The sequence below is a fragment of the Patiria miniata genome, unplaced genomic scaffold (genome assembly GCF_015706575.1).
Source record: "Patiria miniata isolate m_02_andy unplaced genomic scaffold, ASM1570657v1 HiC_scaffold_2, whole genome shotgun sequence".
Taxonomy (NCBI): domain Eukaryota; kingdom Metazoa; phylum Echinodermata; class Asteroidea; order Valvatida; family Asterinidae; genus Patiria; species Patiria miniata.
The window spans coordinates 10,667,512-10,679,686 of record NW_024037058.1 but is presented as its reverse complement, the minus strand read 5'-3'; the positions used below and the strand labels follow the sequence as shown (position 1 = coordinate 10,679,686).

The 12,175-nt window shown below is 42.0% G+C and overlaps 1 protein-coding gene across 1 annotated transcript; it reads right to left on the bottom strand.

The window, feature by feature from the left end:
* Positions 1–4,545: 4,545 nt before the first annotated feature.
* On the bottom strand, positions 4,546–5,378 carry LOC119726343. Its single transcript, XM_038197998.1, has 2 exons — positions 5,069–5,378; positions 4,546–4,825 (listed from the first exon to the last, which is right to left on the bottom strand). Exons 1-2 carry the CDS (start codon positions 5,251–5,253, stop codon positions 4,546–4,548), a joined length of 465 nt encoding a protein of 154 aa, XP_038053926.1. The 5' UTR covers positions 5,254–5,378.
* Between the last annotated feature and the right edge of the window lie 6,797 nt (positions 5,379–12,175).

The window sequence follows — 12,175 nt, the reverse complement described above, 5'->3', positions numbered from 1 at the left end:
TAGACATTGAATTGTTACGTTACACATTTCGAATTTACTTAGCCCGACAATAATTCCCTTCTTGTGAGTTAATCTGGTTCCCAGCTTAACTAGTCCGGTTCCCAGACCTGACAATTATTCCCGACGCTTACGTCTAAATTGTAGGTCAGGCCAACCTCGTCCCCAGTGCTTACTTTATTTCCAACGTTGTTTCCAATAGTAAACCCTGGATAGGAAACTTCCTTCCTGCATCCTGATTCGATACTGCAATTGGCTAGAAATGGATTTATATCGTGTACTTGGTGTTGTTATTCACAACGTGCAGTACGTGTTTTCGCAATCATTAATCGTCCACGCCTTCTCAAAAATACTAATTTTCTTTCCAATTTGTTCATATTAATATGACATGTGATACTGCATGTTGTCTCGTTAAGATCGTAACAGTTTAATTAAAATAAAATCATGTTTTCGTAACTCACGCCATGCTCGCGCTGCGACGAATTGATTCTGTTTTTACCCCAGACACCGCATACAAAAACAAACGCAAATGTAACGCACAGGCAGGTACCAGACTACTCCTAATTTGCATACGTGTTCAAAAATCTTGCACATGCAAATGATCCAATACCAGGGTGAAAGAGCAGGTAGTGGTGGGCGCGTACTGCTCGACACCCTGGGGACGAGGTTGAGGTCAGGCAGCCTCTGTGACTAAAAATAAATATGACGACATTGATGGCCCTTTTTCAAAGCTCGGCTTCGTTTACGATTTCGCTTTATCACTTTTAGCTTTTAAAGTTCTGATCAGATTTTTAAATAAATCACTTGCTTCGTAATATCATACAGTTATGATAATAGAGTTTGATGATTCTGTAAGATAACATTGACTAATGTTGATCTGGAATCTTCAAAATTAGAGACCCAAATAGCACTGTTAGCAGGCGGAGCCGAATGAAGACTGAGTTTTGGAAAATCTCGGTAACGGTCGTCAAATTCAAAATTGTACATGACGCAGCAAAAAGTTCGCCCATACGATCCGAGTATATTTGATGCACCAAATCGTCTTTGAATTTCAAGTTTCTAAATGAAAGCAAAGAATAGTAATTATCAACTCATTAAAAAAATTAATAAGCAATTAGCAGTTAAGTAAACCTATATTATACTCGGAAATACTCGGGCGCTTTCCGATTGTGGACGAAACGAATTCGGCAAACTTCGGAAATTTTCGGAAAAAGAAGGATTTCCTCCCGTTTTAGTCACGTGACGTAAATTGTAATACAATGTAAAACCGGAGGCTACCTGACCTAAGATTCATCAGGAATAGTCAGAATCTTTTGTTCTGGGAACCAGACCACAGCTTAACATACCGTCAATATCATATTGCACGGTCTAGGAACCAGTCTGCTCTCGAGGCGGAGCTCTTTGTTCAAAAAAGTGAAAACCTTTATTACGAGGGTTTGAAGACGAACAAAAAAAAAGACTTTCTTTTTTGAGGGGAGGGGGTTGAAAAGTTATTAAGAGAAAACAAAATCGGAAAATGTTGAACAGTACGCATGGCGAACAACCCTACGAAAACCCAGATGTAAACAAAGCGTGACTCATTTTGTCTGAGGGATACTCGATAAATCACACGTGGCTTCCCGTTCCAGAGTTTTCCCCTGTTCCATTTACACGGATATGCCTTGAAACTTAAATTGGACAACTCCTTAAATAAATTTACCAGTACATTTTACGGTAAAACGAGAGTGTATACATTTTGTCACAGGTGAATCACAGTGAGACAAAAATTCTTGCAGATCGAGTCACACAAAGGAAAATCTCAGTCATCGATATGAGATCGATAATATGAAATTCATTGACAAGGCATGTAAATTTGCCCATGAACTTAGTCAATAATTACACAATATCTATATATCGGACACAAAACCAATAGCATAGGCTAATGATGCTTAATACATCGTGTACGTACCGTATACATGTAAATCTTTCCATGAATTTCGTTCCGTCTTTGTAGGTATCTAGCACGGAACGGTACCTAAGCGAACGTTATTACCTATAATATGACGTATCCTCCAAACAAAAGGCTCCCATTGTGACATGCTGAACAATACCCGTGTCACGCATATAATAGGCCTTCTTTCGGTGAGTGTCTTGCGATACAAAGTTATCCGCGATAAGTACGGATTAAGGATCGGATTAAGGCGCTGAGTGACGGCCGGACTGCCCGGCGCACATTGTCCGCTTGGCAATCGCGAGAGGGCCCCGGAATGCGGGAGTTTTAAAAGCGTATACATGTATTGAACATGTGAAATAGGAAATAACATTAACAATTAATTCTGCGCTGGCGTCGATAAGAACCTCGTTTACATAATTATAATAGGATTAGGTGTGGTTGGGAGTAGACTGCCTTACGTACCCTAACTTGGCATCTGATTGGCTGTCCCGTAGATTGTGTACATTGCCGATAACAAAGGAAAAACGCAATGGGAGGGACTTGGTGGGCCTAGGACGCTGATGCGTGAAAATGAATGTACATTTGTACATGTACATGTAGCTATGTACATGTATATGTCCGGGATCAGGGGTTCGAACAACATTTTCCAACAACACTACTTCGAATTCAGGTTGATTGTAAAAATGGATATGCGAAGGGTCAGGGGTGTGTTGGCTGCTTGTGCGAGTAGCCTTCCTCCGCCACTTGATTCAGGTTCTAAGACAGGAATTGTCGATATATTATCGACACTAGATGTTAGTATGCCAATGCCGAATGTGCCTCCACCTACGTTCTATGAACTCGTTTTTACGGGGCCTTTGAACAGTTTCAACGGACGGGATGTCTACACGACTCCGATTCGCCAACCGAAGTCCTTTTGGATGGAGACAGGGGAAACGGTGGAGTCATTTGGCAACCTTTTAGCGTTTGTCGGGCCAGCATTGCAAGAGGAGGAAAGGGAAAATATTGAAGGGAGGAGGAGGAGGAAAAGACTCCTCGATGCCAACAACCGACTGTTACTTACACTGATATGGCAACGAAAGTACCAGGACTTTAACTCTTTATCCGTACTCTTTGATGTCAGCGAATCGACCGCCCAAAGGATAACGAAGACAGTGACGGGAGTGCTATGGGATGCTCTAACGGGGGAAATACGGTGGCCGAACGAAGCCGTTTGGAACTCAATGCGGAACGTGTGGGCCACATTTCCGAATGGAGTTGGAACCATAGATGGGACGTCGCATGAAATATTCACACCTGAAGATGACCAACACCTGTACTACAGTGGTCATCGTCATCGACACTGCCTTCAAACACAGATAATAGCTGATTCGAAGGGAAATATAAGATACCTGCATGTAAGTAACATTTATTGCCGTTATCATAGCGCAAAATAAATGAAGAACACATTATTGGTTCACAACATAATTATTGACTTTTTTTTAAACATGAATACCAATATAACAATGACTTTGGGAATACACACTGGATTGTATGACAATCACTATATTGTATAACAATTAGCATCGTTAAAAAATACTAGCACATCAGTTGTGCACTGTAACTATATAAACGCCAAATAAAGGCAAATTATTCATCAGCTGTAGATTAATCACCACAAGTTAGGCGCGCAGGAATCATAAACATACATTAATTACACCTTATTATAAATGAGGTTTTCTTTTTCTTCTTAGTCCGGTTTCCTTGGACACACGAACGATGCGGCACAGTATCGCCTCCTCCCTGAGATAGGCCACCAGCGTCGTCTTCATCTTCCGGAGGGAACATACTTGCTGGCTGACATGATTTATCCCAACGAGGAGCCGCTCTTAACACCTTGGAAGGCAAATCAACTTCGTGGTGAGGAACGATACAGGAGGAAAATGTTTAACAAAGAACATGCATCTGCTCGAGTGGCTATTGAACACGCCATCCGACATTTAAAGACATACCGCATAATGCAGGGGCGATATAGAAATAACAGGGACTTGTTTTCGCAAATTGCTGATGTCTGCGTCTGCCTTGCGCAGCGCCATGTCAAATTCTATGGACAACTCCGTTAACCCTTCAAGTCAACCTAGCCATACACACTGGGATTTAGTACAGAAAGAAAATTGTGAGGCTATTGTTTTACACTTGTACATGTGATAGGAGTACGTACAATGATTTTTACTTTAGTAATGATTCCTTTATTTTTGTTAAATCTGAGTTAACCTGTATCATTTTTTGTGTGGAAATTGCAAATAAATGAAATGAATACAGACAAGCATCAGTTTAAAGGTGGAATAACGCCCACCCTATATTGTTAGGCCTATGTCATAATATAAACGCCAGTCACACTCTTGACATGAAAAAGGTAAAAACAAAGAAAGCAGTTAGATTCTACCATTATGGTTGTCGCCTCATTTTTGTTGTTGAATGACAATGCTGTTTCTAAATGTGCCATGTCCTCCTTTATTGGCCTAAAATTAGGATTTTGATTTTATCAAACAATATTGACAATTTAACTCCTCATGCAGCTTTACTTAAAAGCGAGGTTGCCATGAAGTGGTAAGCGACGTCTTTGTTCCTTACCTCTACAAATTCTCTTCGATAGCATCCAAAATCCTATCCACCCTTTCCACTCGCACCTGATGGGCATCTAGCATGTCCGAGAAACTTTCCTGGTTCCTCCTTGCAAGTGCCCAGAGAGGCTCTCTCCGCCGAGGGGGTACAATCGGTGGGGGTGGGGGTACAATCGGTGGGGGTGGGGGTACTTCCGCGACGGCGTTTAGCCGGTCCATTTCCTCTTGTCTGGCCCTCCATGGAGCAACAGGCCCAGCATGCCGCATCTCTTGTTCTCGTTCTTCCACTGCACTGGAAATCAATGGTGTACATGATGTACATAAGTTACATGGGCTTAACGCATGTACATGGATTTTGTAGCCTGAATTACTGGACTTTGGAATCATTTACGCTTAATTTAAGTTCACCTTGGTGGTAAGAAAATTCCCATAAAAATAATGGAGAAACATCCTAAATTTGTTTTTTTAAAAGATACCTTCAGATTCCCTAGATACTTTGTTAATGGCAAATTCCTTGATTTTGTTTCTTACTTACCCTTGTAATTCCCTTTGGACGTAATCCCGGATCCTCCTTCGTAGGGCTGCATGAGTCCTGCCTCCTTCGTACACCTCCCGTAAATTGGCGGGAATGTGGCGCCGCACGTACGCTAAAATTCTCACGTAGTTGTTGCGGTGTATATTCCACCCATCTCTAATCACAGCTTTCTCCTCCTCAGTCATGACACGACGCCCGCGATGTTCTCTCAGCCATTTTCTGATTGCCTCCTACCACGTACAACATCCACTGAAATAATCCGCCCCAACCTATTCTTATTGCATTGAACGGAGGTTGTTATCGACGCCAGCACAGAATTAATTGTTAATGTTATTTCCTATTTCACATGTTCAATATACGCTTTTAAAACTCCCGCATTCAGGGGCCCTCTCGTGATTGTCAAGCGGACAATGTGCGCTGGGCAGTTCGGCCGTCACTCAGCGCCTTAATCCGATCCTTAATCCGTACTTATCGCGGGCAACTTTGTATCGCAAGACACTCACCGAAAGAAGGCCTATTATATGCGTGACACGGGTATTGTTCAGCATGTCACAATGGGAGCCTTTTGTTTGGAGGATACGTCATATTATAGGTAATAACGTTCGCTTAGGTACCGTTCCTTGCTAGATACCTTATACCACGTAGTGTGCCCAGTCTGTGTATTCGGTCTTTTGTACCGGGAACCCGCCAAATGTAACGTGATAGGTTCGCGCCGGCGGGAAAAACAAAACCAGTCAATGGTTGATATGATGGAATTGAAGTTCCGCGTATAGACCATTACACATGAAACCATGAGTGCATAGTGTTCAATATAATAACAGTGGGCGTATTCGTCATGCGTGATACTACATTAGCTGTAGTTCACGAACCTGACCTTCAGGTGCAAAGAGCAAGTGTTATCAAAATGCACGTTTTAAAACCATTTGTTTTGGGGGGCGGGGCCGGGCGGACTATTTAGGAAGGGAGGAACATGACTAAGGCCTTGTACGTGATAAAAACAATTCTTACGAGTTAAGCGATTCACAAAATAGTCTTTTGCAATCATCATGATGGACAGCAAACATTGATACCCGATCACCACTATCATCCCTACCTCACCATCAGCACCATCGATCCTCACCACCCTGGTGATCACCACACACCGTAAGGACCACCATCAACCTCAATCGGTGTTACAATCGTCACCCTCTTCACTATCACTCGTACGTCATCCTCACTACCCCTCCGGGAATATTCTCACAATCATCACCATCCTAGCAGCGAGGCATTTTCAACCACGTCACCACTCTCATTCACCACCATGTTTATATTTCTCGGTATCACCATCAACATCGTTGTTATTTAGTTTGCATTCCTGTTGAAACCCCAGACGGGCGCAAGAATAAATCAAAACAAGATGTACATGGCCGAACGGAAACGGTTGCTGGTAAACTCCCGAGGAATTTTGGAAAAATCCGCCTTTTAAGTTAAATAAAGTTTCCAGCCTCAGGTTAGTGGTAGGAGATACACTATATAGGGCTAAAGAATCATCCTGAACCTAACACACGTTCTGTGAAATAAAAAAAAATAATTTGGAAAACTAATTCACCTTTTTTCTTCTAAATCAAAAACAATGCAGTAATTTTTAGTATTCCGTCTCTGCTCTATGCCACCTTGAGAAATGTTACAAGCCCGCAAACACGTCCATTGTTTATGGAAACGAGTATCTATGCAACGAACGTCCATGGTTACCACCCTCACGGTCACAATGAATGCCAGTACATGTATATGCCGACGGTGAAGCACTAGTCGTGACCCTTTTAATTAGTGTGACTTATGAACTGAATCCAAGTGAAAGGCATTTAAATCAACAATTGGAACATCCAGTATTTTTCTTGATAAATATTGAACTCGTCTCCATGAAAACGAAAACATAAATTGAGCAACAAGAGTATTTTTTCCATGAAAACAATTATCAGATCAATATAGTACTCTATGGCAATATTATACCATGTCGACAATGCATGGACTTAGCTTTAAGCGCACCAATGACGTCACGCATTGAGTGACGTGCGTGGATTCACTGGGGCGGAAAAACCCACAAAGACCATGCCATTAGTACAAGTCATGTACACGTATGACATACAATAACCTTGTTGAACTCTTTTCATAGTGCGCCAACGCAACGAAAACACAAATAAACACGGAAGTTTCATAGCCCTAGTGACAACACGTAAAGGATCAAGGGCCGAGAGAGAGATAGTTGTGAAAATCGTAATGGAATATCCTAAAAACAGACGAAGACGTGACCTAGCAAAGTGACCTAGCTAGAACATAATAAAACTTTTTTTTGACGTTTTGTGTTTGCAGGGACATACCTGTAAATTCAACGTGTCATGGGCAGAGATCCCGGAGGGGATGAGGGGATATCCCCCCCCCACACACAGACACACATTTTGGGCAGGGCGGGGGGGGGGGGGACGGTGTATACAATCATCCCCAGAATTTCCCTTTATTACATAGCGCCCTCAATCTGCGAATAGCAGGCCTAAAAAAAATTCAGGGTCACTTTTTGGGGGATTTAACTAAACAAAAAAATTGTGATCATCCTCCCCCGCCCCCACTTTGTGACACAAATCTCCGCAAATTGCCTACCTACTTTAGGCGACGCCCCACCCTTATGACCATGGTTGTAGGTCAACATCTGCATGGTTTCCATGTCGATGTTACGCTTACGCAGTACAGTATAGGGAACGGTCGGCATAGTTGAACGTGTTCGCCGATCGTCTGCAAGGTAGTTTACGTCTGTCTGAGTTGTCTGCGACACTTCCGAATGAAATGTTTCCATTATGTCTGCGTTGCAGTTTGAGTCATGTTTGCGTTTGTCTTTGCGTTTCCTTCGTCGATGTGTACACTATTATAGGCTTTACTCTAAAGATTAGGACTAGGCCTATCCCCGGTTACTAATCTTGAATCATTCAAATTCTATGAACATTCGTTGGGCTTCATTGTTAATTCCGATTCCAACACCAATCTCCCCATGAGACTATAATAATTTCCCGAAACTGGGAAGACACAAAATGCTATTGCAAGTACGGGGTCGTTTATAATAGGATGACATTTTAGGTTCTACATATAGTAGCGGTTCTCCCGGGGGGGGGGGGGGGGGGCTTAGCAACCACTTGCACTAGCAAAATGTAAGAATGTGACGTACATGCGAACGGTCTCCCCCCTAAAATAAATAGTCGTGATAAGGGTGCATTTGTACACTTCTAGTTAATAATTATAGTGTGCCTGATTGTAGGATTTTATCAGCGCTCCACATTGAAAATATGGCCCCCCCCCCACCACCACCACCACCACCACCACACCTATTGATTTTCGGAGGCAAGTGTCTGGAGAAAATACCTGGTCTATTATAGGACTATTTCAGTACGCATCCCTGAAAAAAATATGGATCCACCCTGCGACCCCCCCCCCCCAAAAAAATATACATATATATTGGCTCTAGAACCGCGCCTGTCCTACATGCATTTGCGTCCAAGTTCAGACGGTCCATATAATATACCGTACCGAGTACTGACATCCTTCCAAGCTTACAGCGTCTATAGTATACTGATAACGTAAAGTCCTGCGGCGCGGTTCGGTTGTATAGTCGCTACAAACCATAAACCCATCAGTAAATGAAAGTGGGAAGGTGCGACGCATAAATTCATACACGAGACTCTCAGGCTTCTGCCAGTGGAGTTTCTGTCCTCTTCTTCACAAGCGATGACCGTCCACACACAGCGTACTTCGAATAACCATGTCTAGTTACAAGATCTTACCCTTTTTATAGCAAATATCCTCCATAGAACCACGTACAAAGTCAATATAGTCCGGTTGTGCAATCATATACAATCTAATGATGCAATAACCAAAGTTTACATAAAAAATAGAGCTGACTCTGCAAAAACAACAGTTCGCGCTTTTTCATAAACAAAGTAAAGGAGACTAAGTGATAAAACACTGTAATACACTTGAGCGGTACACTATAGTCGTGATTTTTAATACTCCACCAAAAGTTGAAATCTATTGGAGTGTGTAAATTTTAAATTCGAAATTAACAATGGAGCCCAACAACGTTCTTGAACGCAATTAAAAGACATGTCCGTGGAATTTAAATGATCATACATGTGTTATGGCTCCATGGTTGAAGTAACCGAGAAAACTATATATTAGACATATTTGAAAACAATGTTGAAAACAACTTTTGGTTCATCGTTTTAAGGTCAACGTGAGTTTTAAGGCCCTACTGATCCGTATCATGGAGGATCCGGAGTGCGCTTAATGATTCCCTTTCGAGGAAAGGGATTTTCTCGATCTTGAGCCCCTCGTCGTAGTCTGAGGATCAGACGTTTACGTGCGAGTGCAGAGCCACACAACAAACGTCTGATCTAGTGCATGTGTACATTTCATTCGAACCCGCGCGCCAGCCAATCGCAACCGCCTTTAGAGCTTGTGACGTCATTTAGAGCAGTAATTGGGCAAAGCTGCTGAGTGGTCGATATCTGCTATGTTTTTTTTTCGTACAACATCGAATTACGGAAGACACGATAGAACGCGCCCGATGAATATAGTTAGAATGTGGGGGTAAAGACTAACCCTACCCGCGGTTTGCCCTCAGACAGTAACACACTTAGTTTACATACCCAACGCCGTCATTCGGTACACTATAAAATTATGAAGTCGGCATGTCATGATCATACCAAGCTGATCCCAAGTTTTATTGAAAAGTAGCCTACACGATCAACGTCGCCACTGCTAAAAATCTCAACATGCCGTCAATTTCAAGGGATCATGGAATATGCGCCAGTTGACAATTTCATATCATTTCAGTCAATGAAATTGAAATGCCAAGCTAAAAAGCGGACCCAAATGTAACATACTGTATGCGTATATCTCGGTCCGTCCGGGACGTGGTTTTATTATGTTAATATGGATAGAGCAAAACATTCAAGCCAGATTTTTTTATCGCATCAATTATAAGTTTTTATAATATATAATACGTCAGTGATGGCAAAACCGTATTGATTTACATCACTGGCACCCCGACGCAAATATTTCATCTTATGAAAAGTATTAACCTATTTTCTACTTTTACATTCATAGTTTACTTAAACCAAACTTACGGATATATCTGTTGTCTTCCGCCACCGCCGAATCAAATGCGTTCCAGAATTTGAAGTGAGAAATAAGTGCGCGACTCGATGTTTTTATTTGTCGATGATTCGAATGCAGACACGTAGGCCTAATTCTGTAGAACAATTCCATGTCGACCATCAATTTTGTCGAGTCATCCATTCTTCGAATCATGCAAATTGAGCGAAAAGGTGATTTTGTTTTGATTTTTTTTTTTATATTAGGTAACAAAAGCATTAAGACATGACGAAAGGTCTGTCAAGTGTTAGGCAACAGTCCGCACATGATCGTGACTCATGTCATCATGACACATCATTCATGGCGCAAACTGGCAAAAACCGGTCATTGCCTCAAGTGTAGCGCCCTCTCTTGACGGATGACTAGTCTGGTTCCGCAGGGTGACCGTTTTAGCTGATTTTCGGGTAACTTTGACAGAATTTTTGTTAAAAAGCGAGTTTGACAGAAAATTTGACAGAATTGATTTTTTTGGCAGATTTCTGGCAGAATCCTGCAAAAATGGATATTTGACAGAAAAACAGTAAATTTGAAAATTAAAGGTACAGTTGTTTAAAAAAGCTTCAATCTTTTTGAACAAACCCTTGCACAACGGAGCAGGCTGGCTAGTCTATCTTTCATATCTTTATGTGAGTAAATTGTTTATAATGTAATTTGAACCTTAATTAAGGCAATACTACAACATCTGCATGTGATTTTAAGTGTATATAGTGTATTTTGAGTGATTTGGGGGAATTTGGCAGATTTTTGACGAATCTGACAAATTGCATTTAGCAGAATTTGGCAATGACCTTACGGTCACCCTGTGGTTCCGCTACCTGACAATTCCGCCTATAACTTGTAGGTCAGGCAGCCGCGGCCGCGCCGCCAGGGCGTTTTTTTTCCTTTGGGGCCGGCTGAAGGCGATGGGGTTATAGGCCGTCCGCTCACTCGATAGGCCTAGACTGCATGGGCGTCGCGAGGAGGGGGGGGGGGGGGGCAAGGGGGCGCTCCCCCCCCCCTGCCAAGCCCAAAAAAAGAGGAAAAAACAAACAAAACGAGGCGCGAAGTCATTTTATTGTTAATTTAATGGGTTGGTAAATCCGGAAAATGCTGGGAAATTATAGGGATTGTTTTGGGGAAAATGTGCTTAATTGCCCCCCTCTAGAAAAAAAAATCATCAGCTGGCGGCGCCCATGGCCTAAAGACGGCTGCTGCGTGATGAAACTCTTTCAGGACCGGCGGTTTTTGGGCCTTTTTTCCAGCTTCTGTTGTAGAGTAGATTTCTCCTCGGCCTCTGGCGCTACATGGTGTTCATCCAGCGCGCACGGTGACCGAAAGGTCAGAGCCAAATTCTGCTAAATGCGCATCAAAAATCTGTCAGATTTATCAAAAATCTGCCAAATTCCCCAGAATTACTCGAAATACACTATAAACACTTAAAATCACATGCAGATCGGTAGTATTACCTTAATTAATATTCAAATTACATAATAAACGATCTAGTCATATAAAGATGTTGTGAAATTATTGGTAAATTTTGGGCAAAACGCGGATTTTCCCAGTGAACCTCAGCACCTAGACCAGCCAACTTGTCCCATTATCCAAGGGTTTGTTTGAAAGGATTGAAGCTTTTTCAAACAATATGTACACTTTTTTGTTCAAATTTGATGTTTTTCTGTCAAATAATCATTTTTGCAGAATTCTGCCAGAAATCTGCCCAAAAAAATCCATTCTGTCAATTTTTTTGTCAAACTCGTTTTTTAACAAAAGTTCTGTCAAAGTTAGCCGAAAATCGGCTAAAACGGTCACCCTGCCAGCGCGTGGGTGATCGTCGGCGAGTTCAATTCACAGCATCGTTTCAATTTATACATGATTATTATACATAACTCTATTATGAACGGCATCATTGAAATAAATATGTTACTTCTACAGTGCGGCTTTTTTTCCCAG

Excerpts from the sequence above, each read along its gene's own strand:
- LOC119726343 (XM_038197998.1), bottom strand. The coding sequence starts at position 5,253 with ATGACTGAGGAGGAGAAAGCTGTGATTAGAGATGGGTGGAATATACAC. Across the intron at positions 4,826-5,068 it reads GTCCAAAGGGAATTACAAGG|TGCAGTGGAAGAACGAGAAC; the intron begins GTAAGTAAGAAA and ends ATTGATTTCCAG.